General features: G+C 45.6%; 1 protein-coding gene across 1 annotated transcript in view; it reads right to left on the reverse strand.

The window, feature by feature from the left end:
• Positions 1 to 27773, reverse strand: part of VWF (von Willebrand factor) — a 1048714-nt gene that overhangs the window by 725526 nt on the left and 295415 nt on the right. Inside the window, exons 14-16 of the mRNA XM_085652611.1 lie at positions 13363 to 13558; positions 9037 to 9252; positions 5071 to 5311 (exon numbers count right to left, since the gene is read on the reverse strand). Coding sequence (XP_085508737.1) covers positions 5071 to 5311; positions 9037 to 9252; positions 13363 to 13558 — 653 coding nt within the window. The remainder of the gene's footprint in view (positions 1 to 5070; positions 5312 to 9036; positions 9253 to 13362; positions 13559 to 27773) is intronic.

Consider the following 27773-nt stretch of genomic DNA (forward strand, 5'->3'; position numbering starts at 1 on the left):
GCACACCTTGGTATCTTCCGGCACAGGTCTGGGAGAACTTACCTTTGATTGATCCTAACCAGGTCTTTTTACTTTGGACTAGCTCTGGCTCAAAGTTTAACTTACGCACTTTATGATTTGCGATTTGCCGGCAAACAATGTCTAATGCAATTGTGCAAATATAAATCCTGCAGGAAATTATTTTGCTAAAGAGCGTAAATATCAAATCAGTATTGTCAGTCAACTTTCAACTTTTCCTTTTGAGGACAGATCACCAGCTGACCACTGTCGCTGATTATGGTACAAGGGGTTCCGGATAGGATCGATCTCATTTGTTACTGTGTAGTGTGGTGGCACCGTCTCAAGGTCCTATCTGCCTCCACTCAAGCCAGTGGTGCTGATTGGATGAGAGTCGAAGTTGACATGTGAGATAATATCAATCTTAGGACCCTGCCTTTGCTCCTTTTAGTGGGTGGACCAAAAGTCAACGGGGCATATCATCAAGGGCTGGTGACATAATTATCTCGGCTTTTGCGGCCGTTTTCGGCCGAAAAGCGGAGATAATTATATCGCACGATTTGCAAGGACACACTAGCGCGTTTCCTTGTTTCAGCTCCCGTTTTGTTCACACCTCGCTTTGCATCTCTAATGAGATGCAAAGGAGGCGTGCCTCACAAAACACCATGGGAAAATATCGCTACCCCAGCTTCGTGATATCATCAACGATGGTTAGCGATATTTTAAATCCCATTAACTATGCCTTAACGCAGGAATTTACCGTCTGTTAAATTCCTGACTAAGGCATAGCTAACATGGGAGGTGGATTATGGTGATACGACCACAGGGTCGTATTACCAAGGCTATCTCCATTTTGGGTGCAACATCGCTGGTTTTCCAGCGATGTTGGCCCATTTCCCTGAAATATTATCATCCTGGAGTAAGGCGTTGCTAATAACGCGTTACCAGGGTGATAAATTCCTGCGATAGACGGCGATAAATAAACAAGCGCTAAGCGCGCTTTGCGTTTATCTATCACCGTCCTAGTAAATATGCCCCAAAATGTCTTGACAGGTGAATAAAGCTGTTCACCTTGGCACTCCAGAATAATTTGCAAAAAAAAACTATCACTGATGAATCTTGAAGCACAAGGAACAACACATTTTAACATGTTAATCTGATAGTCTCCTCTACTATACTTAAACGTTTGTGTGCTCCGATGACGTGCTGTAAAATGTGGTTCGTTTGTGTATTTATTGTTGCTCTAAAAAGATAGGAGGTATTTTGTTCATTGTGTTTGGTTTTGCTACGAAGATTTTAGGGGCATATCATCATCCCCGGAGATAAAATTATCGCCGCTTTAGCGTCCGTTTTCGGACGGAAAGAGGAGATAATTTTATCGCCTAATCAGCAAGGTCATGCTATCGCGTGAATCCTTGCATTATCGGCCTTTCCCCCAATGCCCATCTTTGCATCTCTAATGGCATGCAAAGTGGGCATTCCTGCCCTGACATAACTGAAGAAACGTCGCTAAGCGACATTTCTCCATTTATCAATGGGCACGCTAACCTGCAGAGCAACAAGCAAAGTAGCGATAACCTCTGTTGTCGCTACTTTCCTTACGCCTGCTTCAACACTGACTTAGCCATGATATCCTATGTAAGGTGGATATCATGGCTAAGTATGCCTTGCCCTATCAGCAAGCTTTCGCCAAACCTTGTGCGATTATCGCTGTATTTCCAGTGATAATCGCACAATTGGCAGCTTGCGCTCTGAATTTTATCGCTTTGGAGATAAGCGTTGCTGATAGCACGCTATCTCCGCGCTAAAATTCAGAGTTGGCCAGCGATAATTATCCTCGCGCTAAGAGCGCTGAGCGATAATTATCGTATGGCCTTGATGATATGCCCCTTAGTTATTGTGGCTTGTATTTGTTTCTAGAGTGTGCTTATTTACTGTACTATTTTGCAATGTTGATTGGACAGTTTAAAATAAGTAAAAAATGTGCCCTGGCATTTTTTTATTGTGTTGTTATGTTGCTTTGTGTATGTTGTTGTATTGTGTCCTATGATTTACTTCACATATGTCTACAAATGCTGCATCATTAGTAGCAAAAGGCAGCACAAGCCTTTAAAGTTCCAGTAACACACATCCATGTATCACTGTCTAAAGGGGTTAAACAGCTTTTCAACTAATTTAAGACACCAGTCAGCCCAAAGCTGTGGCAGAGATCATGGGCCTTAGTGAGAGTTTGGTGGTCAGGACACACCATCAAAATATCACGGATATCCCTTAGTGCGTTTTACAAGAGCCATAGTCTATAACACACTTGGAACGTGGCGAATGGGGGTAACGGAGTATCCACGGCCACCAAACTCTAAATGATGCCGTATGTCTTAAGTTATTACCTGCAGTGCCTGCTTTTTGTGATGCAGCCCAAAGAGTTGATTTCATGCTCTTTTCGTCTTTACCCTTGGACAGTGCACCAAGAAGACATGTAAAGTTGTCCTTTTGAAATACATAGACAAAGGGCTGAAGAATGTGATTTCTGGAACACATATACTGCAGTCACTGCACTTAATAATACAGGGATCTTCTGCTAGGTATCAGTAACAGGCACCCTACCTCCCAAAAAAAGAATGATGCCTCAAACTTACCTAGAAGCCATTTTTCAGACATGCCAGTAAACTACAGTAGAGTATTGCTCTTTTATTAGAATGCACCCATCTATATTATTTCACCAATGAAGGAGTTTAGGAGCAGAGCATTCATTGGAAATCTGCCTTTTCCTTATAGATCTCATAATTGCGACCATATAACTCCCCCTTTTAAGAGTCAATAGGTCACTCATCTTTATCCTAAAATTATCATTCTTCCTATGATTTCAGGTAATCTCTTATCTGACTTCTCAAAACACCCTTTTTTAGATTCCTCCTATATCTCCACCTTTATGGGGTAGAGAGGTACAGAACGCTAACCCCAAATGCTCATTGGTTATAATGGAGGAGTCTTCTTATATTCGATCCTTAACATCTTGACACTAGCCACGGTTTTCCGTCCCTAGCATCATGAAGGAGGCCTTTACAAGACACTCAGCCTCACTTCCTCTCGCAGCAGAGTTGATTTGAGGGATGTACCTCGACCACTTACATTCTGGGTTCCAACCACTACATGAAATGGAACAAATCATTGTGCATGGTATTTATTAGAATCTTTGGATCAATGAAAGTGTACGCCCGTAATCTTATCAACGCCATACCGGAGTTTCAAACTTTGCACCACTGAAAACTGTTGGAACACCTACGGTCGATGGCGTTGTCCTGGGGTTTTTTCAACTATATATGAAAGCACTATTAGAACATTGGAATGTTGGAAGCTCCATTGAAAACAATGGCGTGCTCCGGGCTTATAATGGCTGGTATAATCCCGGAGCTCCAACATTCCAATGTTTCTTTGTTCACAGCTTTGGCTGTGAACAAAGGCTTTAGGGACAGCGACGGCCCGTATAGGGCGTGTTACCGGGCGGTGACGTGGGGCAGAGGAGGGGCAGGGTGGGGGGGGTGCAAAATGCGGCATACGGCCGATTGCAGGTAAGTTACGAAAAAAAAAAAGAAAACAAATTTCGTTGCGCGCGCAGCATCGCCAAATGCGATGCAGTGCGCGCAACAAAATGTGTTTTCTTTATTTTTTTCGTAACTTACCAGCAATCGGCCGTATGCCGCATTTTGCAACCCCCCCACCCTGCCCCTCCTCTGCCCCACGTCACCGCCCCGGTAACACGCCCTATACGGGCCGTCGCTGTTCAGGGAGCCTGAGGGGATTTGAATCCCCTCGCGCTCCCTGAAGGCTTTGTTTTATTTGTTAGAACATTCTGCCCTCTAGTGGCAGAATGTTCTAATAGCCTTATAGCCCTTCGTAGCAGGGCTATACCGGCTTTTAAAGTCCCTCTGCTTTGTTAAAGTCCCTCGCCTTCGGCTCGGGCCTTTAACGATGCAGCGGGCTTTTAATAGCCGGTATAGCCCGCTACGGCGGGCTATATGGCTATATTAAAAGAGAAAAACAGCTCTCTTTAACAAGTCCTGCATCACTAACAATGACCAATAAGAGGCATTCTAGAAGGGTGCTTTGTTTGATGGCGTATGCTTGTGTTTTGAGATGTATTGTGACATCATTCAACCGGATGGTCCCTCAAAGTATACCCAGAACTCGGGAGGATTTGATGCCTGTTAGCACTTACCTTACGGCCATTTTATTTTTGGAGGCTTTGAATAGAGCTAGGGTTCTCCAACCTTTGCTGCAATAAGAGCTACTTATGGTCAATGAGAACCATCATGAGCTTCTAATATTCTTTGTGTTGTAATAGTGACCACATCAAATAAGATTACATTAGCGGCCATCATAAGCATGTTTATTACCAGCAGTGATCACCTCAGTGCATCAGGCATGGTTGCCAGCAGTGAAGTGAGAAAGGCTTTAAAAATGTGGAACGCCCCTACATGGATAATACATAACAGCAGTAACTGCGATGCCCGGGGACCTAGTTAATAATATTAGTAATTGTTCTTCACACCACATGATTAATCACTCAAATATCAGCTTCAAAAATATTTTAGAAATTCAACTGTTTATCTCCAGACATCAGGTTATTTGTTCTGAAAATAAATACATTTTTGTCTCGAATACACACTTTTCAATTACGGTATACATATATTCATTCCAACAAGCAAAAGCTTCTAATTTGGCAGGCTGGGCTGCACTCAGGAGAGCTACTTTCAAGCAGGTGGAGAGCTACCAGCAGCTCTCGAGCTACTCGTTGGAGAAGCCTGTCACTAGACCATCCGACTAGGGACCTCCATGGCACTCTTTGAAGGACTTCTCTCAGGGAATTGTTAGGCATCACCAGTCAGAGCACAACATAGCAGACTAGAAGCAAAGAGTTGTCCAACAGCTGCTATCTGGCATCAAGGCTTGGTTGCGCTTTCTTGCTGAAGGATGTTCCCTGCATTTTACTTTATTATTCTTGACACCTATGAAAACCTAGTCCTAGCAAAAGATGTGTTCACACCTCAATGTAAGCACGCGTGTCATACGTACCACATGGTGTAGTGATTGGCAAACACGTCATCAGGTTGGAATAATTCACCATCATAGTAACAGGAGCACTGGGACTTGGGCACGCATTCCCCGTGCTCATTGGTGTACAGGCCGGGCGGGCAGTAGCATCCTTCCATGCAGACATCATTGCAGTCCACTTCGGGCACAGCTAGGGAGCGGCAGGTTCTGTTGCATGGCGACCCACACTGCTGGTAGACCTGTCCTTCGGTGCACTCCATCGCTGTAAGAGAGTGTATGACAATATTACAGCCGCTCCACGCAATGGCCAAATTTTAGGCAAAGTGATGTTTTGACATTAGACAGTGGCGTAACGCAAAATGATGCCCTCCGCTCCCCTGTAGAATGTGATTAGGGGGTCACAGCTTTCCAATCGCTCACAAATTTTTGTGAGAGTTTGGCCTAATGGGGGGCACCTAAGGTTTAACCCCCCCCCCACACACACACACACACATGAGGGTTGCAGGGGCTGTGTTACCACTTGCCAACAGGGCTACCTTTTTGTTGCACATAAGCATAATATTGCACCGCAAGCACTAGGAGAGTCCAAAGGGGGGTGGGGGTTGAGGGGGAGTCAGTGGCTGAGAAAAGACTGCTTCGGTAGTGGAGAGACAAATTGGCAGAGGAAAAATATAGGGCCTCATTTATGAGGCGTCTTGCGCCGCCGGAGCATCACTTTTTGTGACGGTCCGTGGCGCCGGAGCCTGCTCCATATATACGAGGCAGTACTAAGTCTCTTTTTTTTGCTTACTGCTGCCTCGTAAATATTGTTCCCTTTAACGCTGTTTTCTGCGTTAAAGGGGTGTGCAATGGGTTTTGCTGGGGGTGATCCCAGCAACATCCATGGTTTTTGACACTGCCCCAGATTTACGATAAATCGTAACTCTAAAGCAGTGCCAAAAACGTACGCTTCCCAAGGGAGGCACAAGGAGGAGAAGTATCTTTATTTCTATATTTTTCCATGTGTGCTGCAGAAAGCGCCTCTTGTGAATCAACCCCACAACGCAGGCACCCTTGCACCATGGTGCAGCGATGCCTGCGCTGGTGCATGGCAGCCCGTTGTGCCCCAGCGCAGGGGGAAAGGGCAGGAGTGCACCGCATCTGATAGATAGGGCGCATTCCCGCTCTTTTCTTGCCGTAGGGCAGCGGGGCAGGAAGGCCTGCAGGGCGGCCCTGCGTCATAAATGAGGCCTGTAGTGGGGTGAGGAGGAGACACAGAGGAGAGAGGGGATATGAGCGCGTTTCTTAATATGTCTTTTCTGACTGTATTTACCTTACACCATGACCACCCCTGAAATGACGTGAACACAGTACGCAGCTTTTTGAGTTGGTTTAAGATGATGCTCTGGACATTATAAATTGTTCCTTAGTAAGTTATAATTTGACCAACGGGCATCACAACCTATTGGACAGCAGTCGGCGCTGTAGGCTAAGAGGTTTCCCTTCTACACCGTCCTGCTCCGGCTACATTGCACCAGCACTTAATAAAACATCTTCGTACTGAAATGACTGAAATCACAAAGACTTGCCCTCTTTGGAAAGAAGTCAGACTTTCAAAAGACACGGAATCGAACTAGGGTCACAGTCAGAATAATTGTGAACAGTATTTAGTAGACAGTAGGAAAGACATCATTTTATTTTACAGGAATGAGCGCATGAACAAATGCCGATGTTTTGAGCCTTCCTTCAAAATGCCATTGTGGCATAACATTGCGGATAGAATGTTGCAGTGTGCTTGGACGGCACGTCGCGTCGCGAAGGGTATTTCCATCACTCTGCACTATTCTGGACATTTTAAATAAAGAGGGGCAGGGTCACTGTGTGTATCCAGGCCCACCCTGTCTGGATGCACACTCCTCTATAACCCACCCCACATGTACGTTTTTCCTATGTCAGTACGTGTCGTTTGTTTAACCGAAATATGTTATAATGCAACAAACTATGACTCAGTTATATTAAAGATAAATTAACAATGTGTATATGTAATCAACACTGGGATGATATAGGATATGATAATATCTCCCCCCAGACCTGCTGCGCTTAGCAGAAATTGTGCTCATACACAAACCTGGTCTCCCGCCCGACCCCTGCTCCTCTTACCACCCCAATAATAAATATTAGGGTTAAAATCTGGGCTAAGGCCCCAGCTAACAGACTGATGCTTATGCTAGTTCCTCAGGTCCATCCGGACCAATCAGGTTTATGACCCTTCAGCCCACGAGACTCAACATTCAATGCGACTACAATGGCCTGGCGGATCGGATACCAGGAGAGCGGGTGTTTGTGTCTCCTGGTGGATCGGATACCAGGAGCGCGGGTATTTGTATCTCCTGGCGGATCGGATACCAGGAGCGCGTGTTTCTCTGGCGGATCGAATACCAGGAGCGCTGGTGTTTGTGTCTCCTGGCGGATCGGATACCAGGAGCGTGGGTGTTTGTGTCTCCTGGCAGATCGGATACCAGGAGTGCGTGTTTCTCTGGCGGATCGGATACCAGGAGCGCGGGTGTTTGTATCTCCTGGCGGATCGGATACCAGGAGAGCGGGTGTTTGTGTCTCCTGGCGGATCGGATACCAGGAGCGTGGGTGTTTGTGTCTCCTGGCGGATCGGATACCAGGAGCGTGGGTGTTTGTGTCTCCTGGCAGATCGGATACCAGGAGTGCGTGTTTCTCTGGCGGATCGGATACCAGGAGCGCGGGTGTTTGTATCTCCTGGCGGATCGGATACCAGGAGAGCGGGTGTTTGTATCTCCTGGTGGATCGGATACCAGGAGCGCGGGTGTTTGTGTCTCCTGGCGGATCGGATACCAGGAGCGTGGGTGTTTGTGTCTCCTGGCGGATCGGATACCAGGAGTGCGTGTTTCTCTGGCGGATCGGATACCAGGATCGCGGGTGTTTGTGTCTCTTGGCGGATCGGATACCAGGAGCGCGGGTGTTTGTATCTCCTGGCGGATCGGATACCAGGAGAGCGGGTGTTTGTATCTCCTGGCGGATCGGATACCAGGAGCGCAGGTGTTTGTGTCTCCTGGTGGATCGGATACCAGGAGCGTGGGTGTTTGTATCTCCTGGCGGATCGGATAACAGGAGCGCGGGTGTTTGTGTTTCCTGGCGGATCGGATACCAGGAGTGCGTGTTTCTCTGGCGAACTTTCATAAGGCCTACATGGAATTACCTATTCTGTTTACTACATGAACTTAACTTCGGGCCTCGATGTATCACTTGGATACGCGTGTTATATGCAGACCTGAGAGCTAGGGAGAGGGGGTGGGTTATTGTCAGATCCGTTCCCTCCCAGAACAAAGGTGAACGAAACCAGATGCCCGCTGTTGTCTTTTCTATTCACCATTGCGATTGAGACCCTAGCGAGTTGGTTGAGGGTGGACGATTTATGTCACGGGACCTGGGGGCGGGGTGAGGTTCAAAAGGGTATTGTAGGTACTTCTCGGCACGAGCCCCCGCCCCCTTCTTACGTGATGAGATTGTTCTCCAAGTTGGCAGGTATAAGAAACACTACGTCCTGGAAAAAGCCAACACTCTTAGGAGATGTAAAATTAAGTAGAACACAAAATTAAGTTGAACACGTGAAATATAGACATGAACAACGTTACCTTACATGTTTTTTACACGTATTGTTCAGAAATCGATAAGTGCTTTGCCTTCAAAGCTAAGGATATTAATACAGGCCCGGAAGAGACCCGTTTCAATGTCTGTTTTTAATAACTGTCAGGTTTGAGGCCAGGAGGGTCCCGGCCCACTTAAAGTCCTGCTCAATATTTAAGGGTTAGTACATTTTCTTTATCAGTTTAGCTGGGTTTGTGCTCACTTATGATGACGTGATTGACTACTGAAAAGAAACTGTTGTCACAATGCTAAACGTGCATTAATAGACCGAATCCACATTACCAGTATTCTAAAATGTGTCCCCAGCTTCATATGATATGCAGAACTTACAGCATAGCTCCGGACCCCTCCAGCCAATCACCACCCCTTTCCTCGCACAGGCCATGGCGTAGGTGGACACAGCCGAGCACACGCACTGCTTCCCGTCAGAGCAGGAACACGCGTCATAGTGGCAGTTCTTTAAATATGGCAGAGGGTTGACCAACTGGTGGCAGGGCTGGAACTTGGCAGACATCAGGGAAGCGCACACATCCTCAGCGTACCGGGCTGAAAAGAGATAGAGGCACATATAGGATCAGAGCCTGGTATTATTTTTAACATTTATTTGCTTTCATTTAATACTCATTCATTTAAAATTACTCTCATATTATCGTCTTCGACAATTATGCACGTTCTCTTCAATTACTCCGTACCATTATTTATAGTAAAATTATAATAATTAAAAATGACTTTATCGCAGTTTTATACATTCCAAATAGGTATAATCTGTTAAGGGGAGTAAACATAGGGGCATATCATCAAGGGCAATATCGGCATTTTAGCGGCACTTTTTGCTGCTAAAGCGGCAATATTTTTATCGCCCTATCAGCAAACTGTCGCTAACAGCTGTTAGCAACAGTTTACTGGCAATAGCGCCCCTTGTCAGCACGCCTCCCATCACATCGCTAATGAGATGCAAAGGAGGCGTGCCTGACAAGACTCCCTTGGGAAAATATCGCTAACCCAGCTTTGTCATATTGACAACGAGGGTTAGCGATATTTAAAATCACGTTAAGTATGCCTTAACGCAGGAATTTAACGTCTGTTAAATGCCTGACTAAGGCATTCCTAACATGGGGGGTGGATTGTGTGGCTAAGACCACAGGCCCTATCATCTAGGATATCGCCGTTTTCCACCATGGATATCCCCACTATCTCTGGAATTTTAATCGCCTCGGCGATGCGCGTTGTTGATAACGCGCTAACCGGGCAATAAATTCCAGAGATAGCCGGCGATAAATATGTAAGCGCTAAGCGCGCTTTGCGATATTTATTGCCGGAACTTGATAATATGCCACATAGTCTTGGTAAAACCTGTGTCTATAAGAAGGGTTGCTTACATCGACGATAAATAAATCACTTTTTAAACAGGTCACTTAGGGAAAGAAACGTTTATATTAAAAAATGTCTACACCTTTTTTTAAGTATCTGACGTGATCGTTGAAGGCACAGTATGCAAAAAAAGTTTTGTAAAAAAACAGCTCAAAGTATCCAGAACAGTAAAAGGTACCAAATAACTCATTGTTTAAATATTCGGGTGACACGCTTACACTGGGGGGGATATTCACAAAGAAGTGGCGGAGGGAGGCGTCAGCCTTCTTGGCTTAACGCCTCTCTCTGCCACTTCGAAAACGCAAGGCTGCACCATATTCAGAAGGATATGGTGCAGTTTGCGTTTTCCCCTACGATGGCGCTACGTTTAGCAACTTAGCGCCAACGCAGGCACCCTCGCACCAGAGTGCAAGGGTGTCTGTGTGCAGGGGAGGATTGGTTATGTGTAGGAAGGTGTCCCTTCCTGCACATAAACAATCCTAAATGAAATACTCTCACTTTCATGTGTGCTGCTTCATGCAGCACACATTACAGTGACAGAATGGCATTTAAAAAAAAGGTTTGTTTATATACAGGAAGGGACACCTTCCTGTACATAAACAAACCCTGGCAATTTGCTTTTTCCATGTTACATGGAAAAAGCAAAAACCTGGAGAAATAAAGCATTTTCTCTTGTTTCGCCTGTTTAAGACCAGGATTTTCCTGGTCTTAATTTTGGCGCTGCCTCCTATTTACGCTGCCCTTGTTAATATTGGGCACTGTCAAAATCAATGGATGTTGCGGTGGAGAACCCACCGCAACACCCATTACCCTCCCCTTTCACGCTAAATACAGCGTGAAAGGGTGTCTTATTCACAAGGCAACGTTAAGCCACGTTAGGTGGCTTAACACTGCCTTGTGAATAAGGCGAGGCGCCTATCGCCATCACGTCACTGAAAGTGGCGTTTTGGTGGCGATGCGGTTTATGAATATGCCCCTGGATATGTATACATTTTTCACTGGAGGGTTCCTGCTAAACATAGTTGCGTTATTGTGTAGTTGTTTAGCTCAATGCACCGCCAAACACAATTTAATGCATTTCTCTACAGAATCCCCCCAGTTTGTGTGTGGTGCGACAAACAACTGTCAGTACATAACAACATTCTTTTTTCCTAGCGACTGATCTTCGAAAAGGTTCCCAGAAGAATATTTTGAGGGTGTAAAATACAATTTGTCAGCCGATAAGTAGACATTTTAGAGCTGTGTGCCCAGCCCAAAGCACAAACACTCCTGATGCTTCCACATCGGCCCAGTGATGCTCTTGCTTTAGCTAATAGGTCTGAAACAATGTTGTAAACCTTCAAACGTTGATGTGTCATGCACGAGATAGCAACACCTTGCACTCCACTCTAGTGAGCCTTGATTGTGCCAGTTATGGATTAAAAGGAGCAAGAAGGAAGAGGCCAGAAAGCAAGCCTTCTCAAAGTGTGTCAATATCTAGAAGAAGAGCTCACTGTGTATCGAACTTACCTGCTCTTCCCTAAACTCATTCACTTAGGGGCACATCAACAAGCGGCAGCGATAATTATCGCTGGCCGCCCTTAGCGTGAGGAATTTTATCGCAGATAATTATCGCCATGATAGCGCTGTATTACCAACGCATAGCGCAATGGCGATGATTATTCCTGTAATAGCAATGTTTTCCATGGAACATCCCTGGTTTTCCAGCGATGTTCCATGGAAAACGGCGATATGTTTGTTGATAGGGCTGGGTGGTCTCAGCCCTATAGTCCACCACCCATTGGCTAACATTGTTTAGTCAAAGGAAAAGCAGGCGTAAGGAAAGTAGCGATAACCAAGGTTAGCGCTACTTTTCTTATCGCTATGCTTGTTAGCGTGCCCATTGATAATTGGAGAAATGACGGTTAGCGACATTTCTCCAGTTACTTTGGGACGGAACGCCCACTTTGCATCTTATTAGAGATGCAAAGGTGGGCGTTAAGGGAAAGGGCACTAAGACATCACGCGATATCGTGACCTTGCTGATAAAGCGATAAAATTATCACCGCTAGTCGTCCGAAAGCGGCGATAACTTTTTATCGCCGCCTTGTTGATATGCCCCTTAGTTATTATGAATGACTCGGTAATGCTGAACCCAGAATGACTGATAGCGTGTTCTATTACCTGTACTGGGCCATTCTTTTGCAGATCGATCCAGTAATGATACATGGTAATTGAGGTTCCTGCACCAATTCACTAATGTTATTCCACATTGGTGGGTGGGTTTGCACCCAGACATTTTTAAATATCTGGATACAATATGTTCGCAATGCCAGAAAAATCTTTTAGTCTTGTGAAGTAAGGGTGTAAGATGGATTGTATGGCGCAGTGTCACTAAAGATGGAACTCCATCCCTGCCAAGGATCACAGAGTAACATTGACCTAAATTTCCTACAGAGAGAATGGACAGGGTTCTTGCTAGAAATCTGGAGACTCAGGTAGATGCTGTTGTCAACCATCTGAAATACAATGAGGTGACCTGTAGTATTAAAAATAACGATATGCTCTTCTGGGGCTCTAGTACCCATCAGGTACACCGTCCTGGTGTTCGCTGTTGTGCCCTGTGGGCACATTGCTTAATACTGTGCTGAAATGCAGCTATAAACAACATACTAACAAACATTGCATTTTGATGGGGAGGAGCATTTAATCAGTTACAAGATGGCGCCTTCAAGTGGGCCGTTGAAAGGTTTTCTCCAAGAGCCTACACTCAACCCTCACTGCCACAGCTGCCTGGTCCCTTTCCTCCAAAACCTCAAGGGGCAGCCCCTTCTATAGCATTACACATAACGATATGCAATTCAGGGATTGTGTTAACTTGTGTTTACTGTTGTGCTTTCTGGGAACATTGTTTAATACAGTGCGCTGAAAGACAGCTTTAAACAACATACTACTAAACATTATATTGTGATCGATAGAAGTCACTCCATGAAGCCCAACTAAACCCAATCACAAGATTAATGTAGGAGTCCATGCAAAAGTGTCTACCGAAAACAAGAGAAGTCAGCCATAAAGTATTAGTGTGACCTTTATGAGCACAAGTAATGCTCATTGGCAATGTAGCTGCTTCCTGTTTAGGACTTAAGATGTAAGAAATGAAGCATCACCATATCTTTGCTCAAGCCGCTTTTAAAGGAGACATTTCAGAGGTAGGTAGGAGTCACAATTCTAAATACCATATTGGTGCTTACTTCACTATTTCTGATACAGTTGTAAAAAAAAAGTATTTTGGGGTTTACGTATTACCTCGTTTGGGGTTGAGGCTGCAAGGGTCGGTGTCTTGTTTCAACAAATCAGAGCAATCTCCATTCAGCTTCCAGGAGTTACCAAAGTCTTGAACCAAAGCTTCCACCAGACCTGACGGTGTGAGAAAGTCATCGCCTTGATTTCCATTGTAGTTCCCGCACAGACCAAGCGTTGTACCAGCATACATTGGAGAGAGCTAGAAGGGAGGGAGCACTTTATTAGAATTCCTGTTTTAGTAATGAATAACATTGCATGAAGCAAAGCACTAACATTCAACTCTAACAGTAATGGGAGCATAGTTACAAGATGGCTCCTTCAAGTGGGCTGTTGAAAGACTTTCTCTGAGAGCTTAAGCCCACCCCAAGCTCTCACAGCTGCTTGGTCCCTTCCCTCCAAAACTTCAAAGGGCGGCCCCTCCTCTGTTGGGCTTCAGAGGCCTGGCTTCCCTCCTTTGCTTCTGTTTGGTTGAGTCTTCCCAGAACAAGCGCAGTGTGAAGAGTAATTAAAGCATGCAGATCCATCCCCACCCTTTTGTCTCCAAGGGGAGGGCATAATTACTGACTCATAGCCTTATTGTGCAGAGAGGCCTTCGATCCTCTGGTTGGCCAGCAAAGTAATTACCTTGGCCGGGCAGGGTGATTCAACCCCAATAATCGAATTAGGAGCAAAGTCAGAGAAAAAAATTACATTGTAAAGTGCCACAAAGAGAGCAGATATATGGAAATTAATGTCAGATCTACATTCAGGATCATGATTAACCATTATATTGGTGTTTCAACTAAGGGCCTTATTTAGATTTCGGTGGATGGGTTACTCCGTCACAAGAGTAATGGATATCCAGTCCGCCGGAATACAAATCCCATAGGATATTATGGGATTTATTTTTCGGTGGACGGATATCCATCTCAGTTGTGGTGGAGTAACCTGGCTGCTAAAATCTAAATCAGGCCCTAAGTCTTTAGGCCTATGGGGAAACTGTAGTGTGATACATATTTCGCACATAGTGCACAACACTGTGACACACTCTGCATACTTCAGTGAAGCAGTACAGATGCACATTCTCACACTATTAATGTCCTCTCATAAGACAACAACACACACACATTTGCTATTACAAAAGAGGCTGCAGGACAACAAGTTGAAACACGTACAAACAGTATTGATGGCTACTTGCACAGAGACTATATTTTAGGTAAAGTTACTGTTTGGTGTATCATGCACTGTTCTTCTTGATATACCTATGGGTAGGAAATCTGCTGGCCTATTGGTATTACTAGTTTTTAGGTCGAGCATTAGCGCGCATGTGCTGTATGCAAGACCTTTGAAATCACAAGTACTTAGTGTAATCCCGCCTGCTGCTGCCATAGGTTCAGTCCGCTGTCTCTCTTCTTGCCTACCTCCTAACTCATTGGCTCGGCCGATCCTCACTTCCGTTTAAGGCTGAGGAGCACCAGCCAAGCACAGGCTTTTTGCGCAATCAATCCATATCTACTTTGAGAGAACTCCTTTTTAGGTCTCGCCTGACTCAGCACATGCGCTTGTCTGGCGAGACTTTTTGTGAGGGCTCAAAAAATGCTACCATGGCCATCCTAGATCTACAGTGCAGGAGCGCCCTTAGGAGCAGAGGCACCATTAGGCAAATCTCATCATGCTCATTAAGCACCCGCGATCACTTTCACTTTCGCCCGCGATCACTTTTGTGGCGCCCCTTTGATGTTCTCATTCAAAGAACATCAAACATCAAAGAACATGTTGTTGTGTTAATGATTTGCTGCGCCCGTTTGACTTACAATGTGCTTTATCTTTCCACAAACTCGATGTTTGTGTTCCTTTATTTTGAGATGCTTTTAGTATTACTGTTTTGTGACTTAGAGAACATTAAGGAAATGTTACTGTGGAACTGGACAACGTTCACAGTGTTTATTTCTGATCGCAGCGACTGCTTCATGTCCATTGCACCATTCAGGGAGTCCTTTCATTGGTGCTTTCATGAGGTCATGATGAGGAAGCTGGAAACTTTTGGCACATTCTCTTTAAAAGCACAGTATGTTGACGACTGGTTAATGGATTAGACCGATGTAGCGCTTTAGATCTCAAAGCGCTATGGTGGGTGCAGCAGTTACAACTCATGAAATATGGGGTGCAACTCACAAGGATGGGGCAGGTTTGAGTGCACATTGGCTGCAATCGAACTCTTTAGATGATGGGCTGTGTGTATCCATTATCAGCACTCAGTCTTCGCTAAGTGATCTTGTTTGTTTTGTTGTTGTGTTAATGCTTTGCTGCACTCGTTTGACTTACAACATGCTTTCTCTTTCCACAAACTCGATGTTTGTGTTCCTTTATTTTGAGATACTTTTAGTATTGCTGTCATACACACAACCACAACCACACACACAACCACAACCACACACAACCACATGCACATCCACACAACCACACACACACAACCACAACCACACACACACAACCACACATACAACCACACAACCACACACACACACAACCACACACATACACAACCAGACACACACAACCACACACACAACCACACACACACACAACCACACACAACCACACACACAACCACACACACACAACCACACACACACACACACACACAAAACCACACACACAACCACACACACAACCACATGCACAACTACACAACCACACCCACAACCACATAACCACACACAACCACACAACCACACACAACCACACACACAAACACAGACAACCACACACAACCACACACAACCATACACACACAAAAACACACACACAACCACACACACACAACCACCCACACAACCACCCACACACACACAACCACACACATACACAACCACCCACACAACCCACACAACCACACACACACACAACCACACACACACAACCACACACACACACAACCACACACACACAACCACACACACAACCACACACACACAACCACACACAACCACACACACAACCACACACACACACACACAAAACCACAACCACACACAACCACACACACAACCACACACACACAACCCCACACACAACCACACACACAACCACACACACACACACAACCACACCCAAACACACCCACAACCACACACACAACCACATGCACAACCACATGCACAACCACACAACCATGCCCACAACCACACACACACAACCACACACAACCACACCCAACCACACAACCACTCACACAACCACACACACAACCACACACAAACACACACAAACACACACAACCACACACACACACACGCAACCACACACACAACCACACACAACCACACAACCACACACAACCACACAACCACTCACACAACCACACACACAACCACACACAACCACTCACAACCACACACACACAAACACACACAACCACACACACACACAACCATACAAACAACCACACACACAACCACACACACAACCACACACACACAACCACAACCACACACAACCACACCCACACACACACAATCACACACACACACAACCACACACACACAACCACACACACAACCACACACACACACACAACCAGAACAACACACACAACCACACACACAACCACACACAACCACAACCACACACACAACACACACAACCACACACACAACCATACACACACACAACCACACACACACACACACAACCACACACACACAACCACACACAACCACACACACAACCACACCCACAACCACATTTCTAAGTATTATATGTTTGTTTTAAAGAAAATGGAAATAAAAAGGGATATTTTTTGACGGGGTTCAGGGAATGTCAACACTAGTTCTACTTGGGCAGCATTCTGCAATGTAAAGACCTATGTCCCTCTTTTTTAGGTCTTGCCTACGCAGCGCGCATGTGCTGCATAGGAAAAAGACCTTTTTGCCTTTGCTTCACTTCTTTAGGCAAAAACGTACACGCGTTGCATTGCTTTCAATGGCAACGCGTGCACGTTTGGCGATTCCCTTGTGGGAGTGAGCAGCGGCGCCATATGTTAGCAATTATTGCTCCTTGCTGCTCGCTCCTGCAAGGGAATCTGGCGCAGGCCCCCTCATCTTTCCCCTCACCCTGCAGCCACGCGAGGCGCGTGTGTGCTTGTTTTTAGACTTGTGTCCTGCTGTCCCCCCCTCCCCAAAGCCTCTGTCCGCCTCCCCCCCATTACCCCCTGTTATCTATTCGGTTTCCACCCACCCTCCTCCCTCATATCTTTTATTGAGGGTTTCACGCTTGCGTGACTCCTGTGCATGCATCTTTAGAAAGTTAACGAAGCACCGTATAGCAGGCTGTGGGAGGGATGTGTACGTTCAGCTCTGGGTTCTTAGTGGTGCGGTGCTGTCACTGTGAATAAACGCCACACATCGCGAATTGGGCTGCTAATTGCTGTGCCGTGGCTGACTGGGTGCAGGAACCAAGCCCAAACCGCTACAATGTGTTTGAAACCAAGGGCCGTGCAGCTCAGGAACAAGGTGTACGACTTTTATTTATAGAACATCGGGGCAGTAGAACGGCTCTACTGCTTTAAGCAGTGCTGCCCCCAGCTAAAGACATTTGAAAATCATTGAAAACCCTTTCATCACACGAAACACTTGCTGCAGCGGAGGTTGTGGTGTGCACATATTGCTGAAATAAAGTGAGATGGCTAGAGAACAGAGATGACTTGTGATATTTACGATAGACATACTGGCCATTCATAAAGAACTTAGGCTGATGCTGGTAGGAAGACCTAGAGAGCTAAATTCTCACCTTTGATGCGTGGTAGGTTTGGTGATTACGAGTTCGAATTTTGGCAAACTAATTCAGACTTCCATGATTAACCCTTCCGAGGCAGTTCACTGTATGCAACGCATTAGTAAAAGTAATGTCACTCCTGTAATTCATAGCGCTTATGCTGGAGCGGGTAATACAAGATTTTTTGTATATCCTCCCCATTTTGCATGTTTACAAATTAGATTAATTAATTAATTATAATTGAACTAATGAATTGATGTGGAAGTTACTAATCAACCTTATTAATGATTGAAATACACGTGGGATTGCTTTGCATGACTTTATTAAATCGTAAACTAAATTATGTACGCATACTAATGATAGACAATTAGAATATTGCATGATGTATGTTGCTTTTGTGATGTATTTGTGATTTGCGCTTTATTTTGTAAGTATAAAACCGCTTGAGTGTTGCTTATTGCTAGATAAATACACACACATATGGGTATTAGTGAGGGAATAACATTTATTTAATCATTTCTATGTATTAACTACGTTTTATGTTTCTTTTGCTTAAGTTGACCATTTGGGCCTGCCACAAAATGACTGCCTCTGGTATCTAACCCGACCGTCGACACTACATGAGGTTTGGGTGAAGTGCGCCTGCGCTGACGCCAGCTACAGTGGCCACGTCATGACCCTAACCAGACCCATCAAGGTCATCCTGGGAAGCAAGCCAGCTTTTCAGAAAGAACAATTAAACGCCTTTAAAAAAAAACGGAACAAGCAAGATTGATGATATCAGAGACATTATTTGGTGTGAACCTTGTCAGACGACTTCGATTGACCAGAGGAACTGAAGACCTGTTTTGTTACAATTTGCCAATGATTTTTTACTATAAATTATGGTAGAATAGAGAGGTTGGTGCGGGTTCGTTTCTGGCCTTCTCGATTTGCTGACGTTATGCTGACGGAGAGGACGGTGACACTTCAGGACAGCTGTTTCCCTGAATCTTTGACGGACTGAATTAATGTCCAAACTCCTGATGAACTGAAATTACTAAATTTGATGGGCATAGATTTGCGAGACAACCAGATTTGACATAGAGGACGACAATTAGCCAGAATAGGTAAATATGATTGGCAACTTGATTAAATGAATGATTTAATTTGCGTTAATTAGATAAAGATTGGATTGAATAACTACATAATGAGTTGGGTTGTTTATTCATTGAAAATGTATTAATGAAAGGTAAATTAGAGAATTGGAAGTTAACCTAAACCTGCAACTAACTGATCCATCCCGATTTATGAGAGGAATACTAAATGGTGAAGTTCAGGGCCTAATGAGTATCAGAAGGTTACGTAGATTTGTTGCTCATTCGGGTAAAAAAAGGTAATTCCTTTCATGCCAGCGTTTGGAAGATAATCGCCCCCCAAGAAACACAGATTGATGGTGAGTGAATCTTGGTGTTATTGGCCCCACCAGCGAATGTATGGATAGTGTGTGTTTGTGAGATCTTTGGTCTGTGACGGAGGGAGGGATATTTTGCACTCCACGCTGGAGCACTTACTTTTGGATGAAGTGTGTTACGAAGCACTACACACAAGTATGTAATTAATCTCATGTACACATCAGCGCTGGTGCCCAGAGCACACCAGTGCTGTCCCAGTCAACACAAGCACAAACTCGAGGGATGCGGATCCTAAGCTGTGCTCTTCTCCCACATACATTTCATGACAACGCACTTGGCTTACACCACCACATTCTCTCAAACGCATGCAAGCAGGTGCAGAATCTCTGATGCTTCCCTAAGCAACCATGGATAGGAGACATATGATTTTTTTTTGCCTGAGGGAAAAAAATCTTGTAAATGGAAAAAAACCTTAAAGTAAAATAAAAAGGCTATAACGTGTCCAGCATTGACTGTGTCATAGCTCTTTTTTTCTTTAACCCTGTTGCACAGCAGCCTGCTTTGCTATGCAGTGCAATGTCTAAAAGTACCTGACAACGGCAACAGATGTTACATAAGTGAAACCTATTGGCTTTGCCTATTCTTGTTTCCTTCTCTGTCTCTCTCGCCCCTCTTCCCATCACTGCAGCCTTCTCCTAATTGTCACTCCCATGGCAGTCTCCCCTTCACGCTGTGCCTCGAGACACTCGCTCTTCCTGCATCCACAGGTTTAAATGAGTGATGAGCTTTCGTTCGTTTCTGTCAAGTGAGGGTCTGAGAAATGTAGATGCACAGAGCGACAATGTTTGGCATGTAAATTATGCAATAAGACCATGTAAATATGGCAAAGTCTCTTTTAAAGTCAAACAAGTGTATTTCTTAAAAATACAGAAGCTTTTTTTCTTAAGTCACGTTTCATCAGGGCACTGAGAGGAACCATTCTTGTCCCGCCCACACTCAGAAGACAGTGCCATTAGTGACCTAAGAGGCAAGTCCGTTTTCTTGTGCTCTCTGTCTGTGGCCCAGATTCTTATAGGCACAACATTAGATCAAACACAATACAGTTTTGAATAGCTAGTATTCTAAAGTCATATATTTTAAGGTACTTTCATATGTGATAATGAAGCAAAAGGAAGACTGGTAAAATAAAATATTTGCCTAAGATCATGCAATTTGGTTAAGTGGGAGGCCGGGAGTAATCGCTGTTTTTCTGGTTTCACTTTGTACAAGCCATTCACGAAATGGGTAACTATGTGTCTCCACCTCAGCAACAGGGCAGCACCACCTGAGCGCCACCTCAACATCAGAAAAGCCCCATCTTAGCATCAGCACAACACCACCTCCTCATCAGTGCACAACAACCTGTGCAGCATCAACTCAGCATCAGCGCAGCACCACCTCAGCACCAGCGCAGCATTAGCTCAGCACCACCTCAACATAAGCACAGCACCACCTCCGCATTAGTGCACCACCGCCAATGCAGCCCCACCTCAGAAACCATGCAGTCGAACTTCAGCACCAGCATGGCTCCACCTCAGCACCAACGCAGCACCACTTCTGCATCAGCGCAGCACCACCTCATCATCAGTACAGCATCACTTCAGAACAGCACTAACTCAGCATCACTCAGCACCACCTGAGCACCAGCACAGCACCACCACCTCAGCATAACTCAGCACCACCGCAGCTTCGCTCAGCACCACCTCAGTATCACTCTTTATCACCTGAGCATCACCTCCACACTAGCACACCACCATGTCAGAACCACCTCAGCTTCACTCAGTACCACTCAGCATCACCTGAGAATCACCACCGCACCAGCACACCACCACCTCAGCATCACTTGGCATCACCTGAGAATCACTCAGCATCATCTGAGAATAACCACCGCACCAGCACACCACCACCTCAACATCACTTGGCATCACCTGAGAATCACCACCGCACCAGCACACCACCACCTCAGCATCAGAGTTGGCATCACCTGAGAATCACCACCACACCAGCACACCACCACGTCAGAACCACCTCAGCTTCACTCAGAACCACCTCAGCATCACTCAGCATCACCTGAGAATCACCACCGCACCAGCACACCACCAACTCAGCATAACTTGGCATCACCTGAGAATCACCACCGCACCAGCACACCACCACCTCAGCATCAGTTGGCATCACCTGAGAATCACCACCGCACCAGCACACCACTACATCAGAACCACCTCAGCTTCACTCAGCACCACCTCGGCATCACTCAGCATCACCTGAGAATCACCACCGCACCAGCACACCACCACCTCAGCATCACTTGGCATCACCTGAGAATCACCACCACACCAGCACACCACCATGTCAGAACCACCTCAGCTTCACTCATTACCACTCAGCATCACATGAGAATCACCACAGCACCAGCACACCACCACCTCAGCATCACCTGAGAATCACCACCGCACCAGCACACCACCACCTCAGCATCACTTGGCATCACCTGAGAATCACCATCGCACCAGCACACCACCACCTCAGCATCACTTGGCATCACCTCAGTCTCCCCTAGTGTCTGTCTGCTGATCATGTTGTAATTCAGGTACTATTACCCAACCTCCACCCTTCCGTTGTTTATGTCCCCCTCATAAAAAAAACTGATAACAAACAAGCATTGGAACAGGCAGGAAGAAGTTGCCAGCACTGCAAGTGCAAAAATACTAGAAGACATTTTTCATGATAACTCTTCATTTAATAGGGTCATTTATTTGCACATAATGTCTTCAGGTAACAAAAATACTTAAAACACTTTTTTATTATAACTTTTCAACATGCTGCACAGCAGCCACACTGCTGTACAACATAGCCTTAAGACATTGACAAAGCCAATAGCTCTGGCTAAACACTTATAAAATCCCAAGGGCGAGACCTATTGGCTATGCCAATGCTTGTTGATTGTGCAGATGCTTTTGAAATGCATAAACAGTTCCTGGACTTACAGGGTTTAACGGCTTCTTGTATAAATACTTTTTAAGACAACTAATTTCTTTCTCTTCGAATCTCATTACTGCTAATCTTTAATATGGTTCATCCCAGAACACAACATTATGTTGATGGTGCTAAAAAAATGCAAATCATTCTTATGGACTGTGGGTTTACCCCTATTATTTCAGGATAGCTGAACATCCTGTTTCAGATGGATACTTCTGACTACAGTTTCCTCACCTTGTGCATCCCCCCAGGTGCCAAATGGATCCAGAGACTTTTCTCAGCCTTGCTACCCCAAACAGGTAGGTGGCGTCCTGCGGATGCGCCCTGCTCCAGAAGTGACATTAGAGTCACATATGTGCGCCACTCCTGCTCACTGACGTCAGTTACTTTTTTCTGTGCCTTTGGATGCAAATCCAGACCTCGCTCCTTCAACATTTTTCTTTCTGTGCCTTTGGATGCAAATCCAGACCTTGCTCCCTCAACTTCTTTCTCATATTATTGACACGTTTTTGTCAAATGTTTCTCACAGTATGCAAGAGACTATGTCCTCTCTGAAGACTACATGGTTTAAACCCTATAGGGACTGTCACAAGTAGATGGCTGAGAAAGATCCCAAATTTAAAATAAAAGGCGATGGAATGAAAGCTTGCAAATAGTCTAAACACTTCAAGTTTATCAGGGTACCATTCCAACCATTGACTTTCACCCACTGTGCCACTCTCAACAAAGGTCCACTGTATGCAAATCTGCAGATGAGGTGCCTCCAGAAGGCAACCCAAGCAACCCTAGACCAGTTTCCACCTTTTTAGGCCTCATCAGTGAGGTGTAGTTTGAAACCTATGGCAGAGTGTGTAAGGCACCGGGATATACCCTTGGCCACTTAGGGAGTTACATCAATCACTCAAAATGTGATAAGAGGAATGCTTGCAAATAGTTTAACCACTAGTAATCCCTTGGAATAGCATTCCAACCCATTGCTTTATGCTCTAGGCGAAGGGCCGCCTTATGCAAATCAGTACTGATGGCATTTCATAAGAGAAAAAGACCGTCCCCAACTGGCAGGGAAGGGCTCCATACAGAATGGAGCACAGGCAACCCAAAATCAGTTTTAGCTTTGTTAGTCCTCAGGAGTGAGGTTCATCTTGGATCCTATGACATAGTGAGAAAGGGACCCACATCTGTCCATACTCTAGTCCGCTTGAGGTGGTATTTCAGTCGCACAAAAGATATTGGGTGGAATGCTTGCAAATAGTCTAACAGCTGGTAATCACTCGGCATGCCAACCTATTGTTTTTCACCCACTGTGCCACTTTAGACAAAGGCCCACCTTAGGAAAATCAGTATTGGCCCTGATTCTTTTGGGAACAGTCTATCCCCAACTGCCTGATGAGGGTCCCCCCCCCCTCCCCAGAAGGGAACATAAGCAACCTCAGAATGGTTTCGGACTTAAAAATGCGATGGGGGTGATTTGTTGGAGTTCTAGTGATTCTCATGATCCCACAATGTTCCCACTGGTGCTATAAAAGGTAGGGAGATACACCCCTCTCCCTAGATATCTTATGAACAGAGATCACAAGAATGCAATAACAATAGAGCCTCAAGCACACTCTATAATAAATATCCCATTACATAAACAATTATTCAATATAACAATTGTTCTTTTTTGCAGTCATTTTTTATTTCATGGCTTACTGGTCACTTCTTTGTTTTAGCCTTAGAGCCAACACGTTTCGTCGAGATTGGGTATGCCCCACGACTTCCTCAGAGCTGTATGTTCTATAAGATCTACATAGTAAGTTCAATCCTCTGTCCTGATTGTAATTCCATCCCAGATAAGATCAACAATACTCTTGAAAAAACGTCTCCAATATCTTTCTTTTATGTTTCCGTCTCCACAAACACGAGTCCACCCCCTAAAATGTTTATCATGTATTCCGTTTACTCCAGAGAGAACCTCACTGTGTAAGACAGTAAGTCCCTTTCTGTTTGTTCTCCTTTGTGTGTGTAAGAGTGAGTGTGTCAATACCGCGGTGTGGAGTGTAGGAGAGTAGGCTCTGCTCCTTATAGTTACCCCCACTTTTTGCTGATGCTTCACTGTTTTTTTACTTTAGTCTGGCAGGGGCCCTGCTAACCAGGACCCCAGCCTAGCTGCTTCCTCTCTAAACTGATAACCAGTATTTTAGGTATACTCCAGATTGGATTCTGGGGTACCCCTATAAGTCCCTAGTATATGGTATAGTGTGTACCCAGGGCATAGGTACCCCAGAGGCCTACCAGAGGCTGCAGCATGTATTATGCCACCCCTGGAAAGCCTTCCAAAATGACACCACAGGTCTGCTACTGCAGCCTGGGTAAGGTGGTACATGCACCCCTTACTGAGATATAGGTTCAGTATATTTCTCCATATCACTGCACATGTCAACCTATCAGTCACCCCTATGGCAGGCTTTAACAATCCTGAAGGCAGGGTGCTGGGTTTTATGTGAGAGGGTGCCCATGCATTAGCAGAGCCCCTCTGCAGCTTTCGGAACCTTTATTCCGGGGTTGTTTGTGATGCAGCCAAACCATATACTCTTAAGTGCATTATAACCAAACGGTAAATGTTAACTTTGGAATGGCTGCATGGAAACATGTCGTGCACCTTGGAATCATACCCCCACACCAGTAACTGGTGTGGGAGTATGATCCTACCCTTCTAGAGGGAGAGACATGACAGCACCGGTATACCCGGCACCAGCTAACAGAGCCCTGGCATCACAAAATGGATGCTGCCAGCCACAGACACGAGTCTGCCCTCCTGCTGCTGGATGAAACTCTGGCAGGGGAGGCCTGGACAATAGGTTTCCTGTCACAGTGAGGTGTCACCACCTCCCACACAGGCTTTAGTGTATTGGGGCTGGGTGGGTGCACTCCAAGAGTGCTTTGAAGTCTGCACTGGGGGCACATTTGGTGTCCCTATGCATAGTCCAGCTCAAACCGGTTACAGGGGTTTCCAGCCCCTGCTCTGGCGCAAAACTAGACAAAGGAATTGGGAGTAGCCACCCCTCTTTCCTGATCCTACCATAGGTGGGTCCCTAGAGTTTGTCCCACCCCTTTCTTGGGTATAAGAAAGGAACCCCTGGCTACAGGACTTTAGATTGCACCTGGACAAAACTCTGATACAGAATCCTGGAACTTCGACGATCTACAAGGCGCTAAATGACTGAAGAATCACCTTTGGAGTAAAGGAGTGACTCCCCTGCAAGGCAGGCAACTAAGACGCATCTGACTGGTTTGCATCTTTGAAGCTCCCGCCGGACTACGAAGAATTTGCAACACAGGAGGTGGGTTCCCAGACTTCCCAGAGGCTGACCCGAGCTCCCAGCAAAGATGAGACCCGTATCCCTCGTGGGGACCGTGGAACTGGAACCCTTGGACACCGTGCTCATTTGCAAGTGCATATGCTTCTCGTCAATCCTTGAGACTGAGCTTTGGGCTACTTGTAGTCCAAACCTTGAGCAGTGTCTACACCGAAGATTACTGGACTACACTCACTGAGTGAACCGTGGGCTGGTATTGTGTGATTCCTCTTGAGGTCCCTTCGCGATCCCTGGTCCATCAACTGGTGGGTCCCTGTGAAGGCAACTATAACTTTAATTGGGCTTAGCTGGTTGCTCCAGATGTGCCCTGCCTCTCCACTGCTTGGGGAGTCCTCAGGACCTTGCTGGTCCGCACCGAAGCATCTTTTCTCTTCCTGCGTGGGTTGCTGTTGCCAAGGCTTGTTGGGTTCAATCCGAGCACCGACACCGCAGCACTCGACATCCTTTGTGGGGCAGCTCGAATCCAGCTCCAGGTTGTCGTCGACGCCTTCTGGGCCTCGTGGCTGCAGAGTCAAACTTCACCACTTCGCACCTGAAACACCCGACATCGGTGAGCATTCATCTATCATGCCCCTGGTCACTGGCAAGTGACCCAGACTCTGTCCCCTCTTCTTTCAGGTTCTTCTGATCTTCGATCCAGGATTGGATCACACTGGACACTTTTCTTCTTCCCGGCAGCAGCATTTTGCAGCAGATCGCCATTGAAATCAACGACGATTCCTGACACCATTTGACACCTATGCACCCGTCTTCCCTGGGTGAGGTAACTCAAATATTCCGGTGCTCCCGTGGGTGCTGGACCTAGAAACCCATAAGTGTAAAGAGGTTTGCTCAAAGTCCTCTCCTAAGTGTCCTTAACTTCTAAAATTCCAACCGCGACTTTCCCATTGAATAATACGGGGCTCGCGCCTGTGTTCTCACACTGCACGCGTCCCCTGTGGGTCTCCTGTGTCACTACCTGGATGGTTCCTTGGGGTCCCAGCAATTCTATGTTCTCTAGGCACTGTGTCTAGTCAAGTTGTAGTTCTTATACCACTTTCTTAATATATAGTTTGGGCCGCCCCTGGGGCCCATTGTATACTGTGCTATTTACTGTCATTTTAGAACTGTATTATTGTATATCTTAGACTCTAATGTCATAAAGAGATTAGTAGTGAATGTTTAGAAATAAATACATATATTTTATATATACCTTGTGTGGTTCTCCTTTCATTTAATGATTCAAGAGGTTATAATGTGGTAAACCAAGCTGCTTAAACTCCTTCAAGACTTAGCCTGGAGGCTGCTCTCCATAGCTACCTCTAGGATAACTTTCAATAAAGGTTGTCTTTAAACCTATCATCAATAAGGTTTGTTTGGACTGGTACAAGGTGCCCACTATAACTAGTGGACAGCATATACCAGGCCAACTTCTCACATAAAGCACACTCACTCTTACACACACAGGAGAACATACAAAGAGGGACTTACAGTCTTAGAGCGTTATATCAATCACACAAAAGGTGATGGGAGGAATGCTTACAAATAGTCTAGCCATTGGCAATCGCTTAAAATAGCATTCCACCTAATTGTTTTTCACCCACTGTGCCATTCGAGACAAAGGCCCTCCTTATGGAAATCAGTATAATCCTGCCATCCCCAACAGCTGGGAGACCCCCCTTCCAGAAGGGACCACAAGCAACCCCAGACCAGTTTTGGTGCTGTTAGGCCTCATTTGTGAGAAAAAGATGGGTTGGAATGCTACTCCTAGCAATTGTCAGTGGTTAGACGTTTTGCAAGCATTTCTACCATCACTTTTTGTGTGAATGATGTGAAAGATCCCCACCAAGTATGTCTCCGGTTCCTAGAGTCTTAGCATGACTCCAAGTCTTGTGGGGACGGCATCAGG

The sequence above is a fragment of the Triturus cristatus genome, chromosome 4_1 (assembly GCF_964204655.1).
Source record: "Triturus cristatus chromosome 4_1, aTriCri1.1, whole genome shotgun sequence".
Taxonomy (NCBI): Eukaryota; Metazoa; Chordata; class Amphibia; order Caudata; family Salamandridae; genus Triturus; species Triturus cristatus.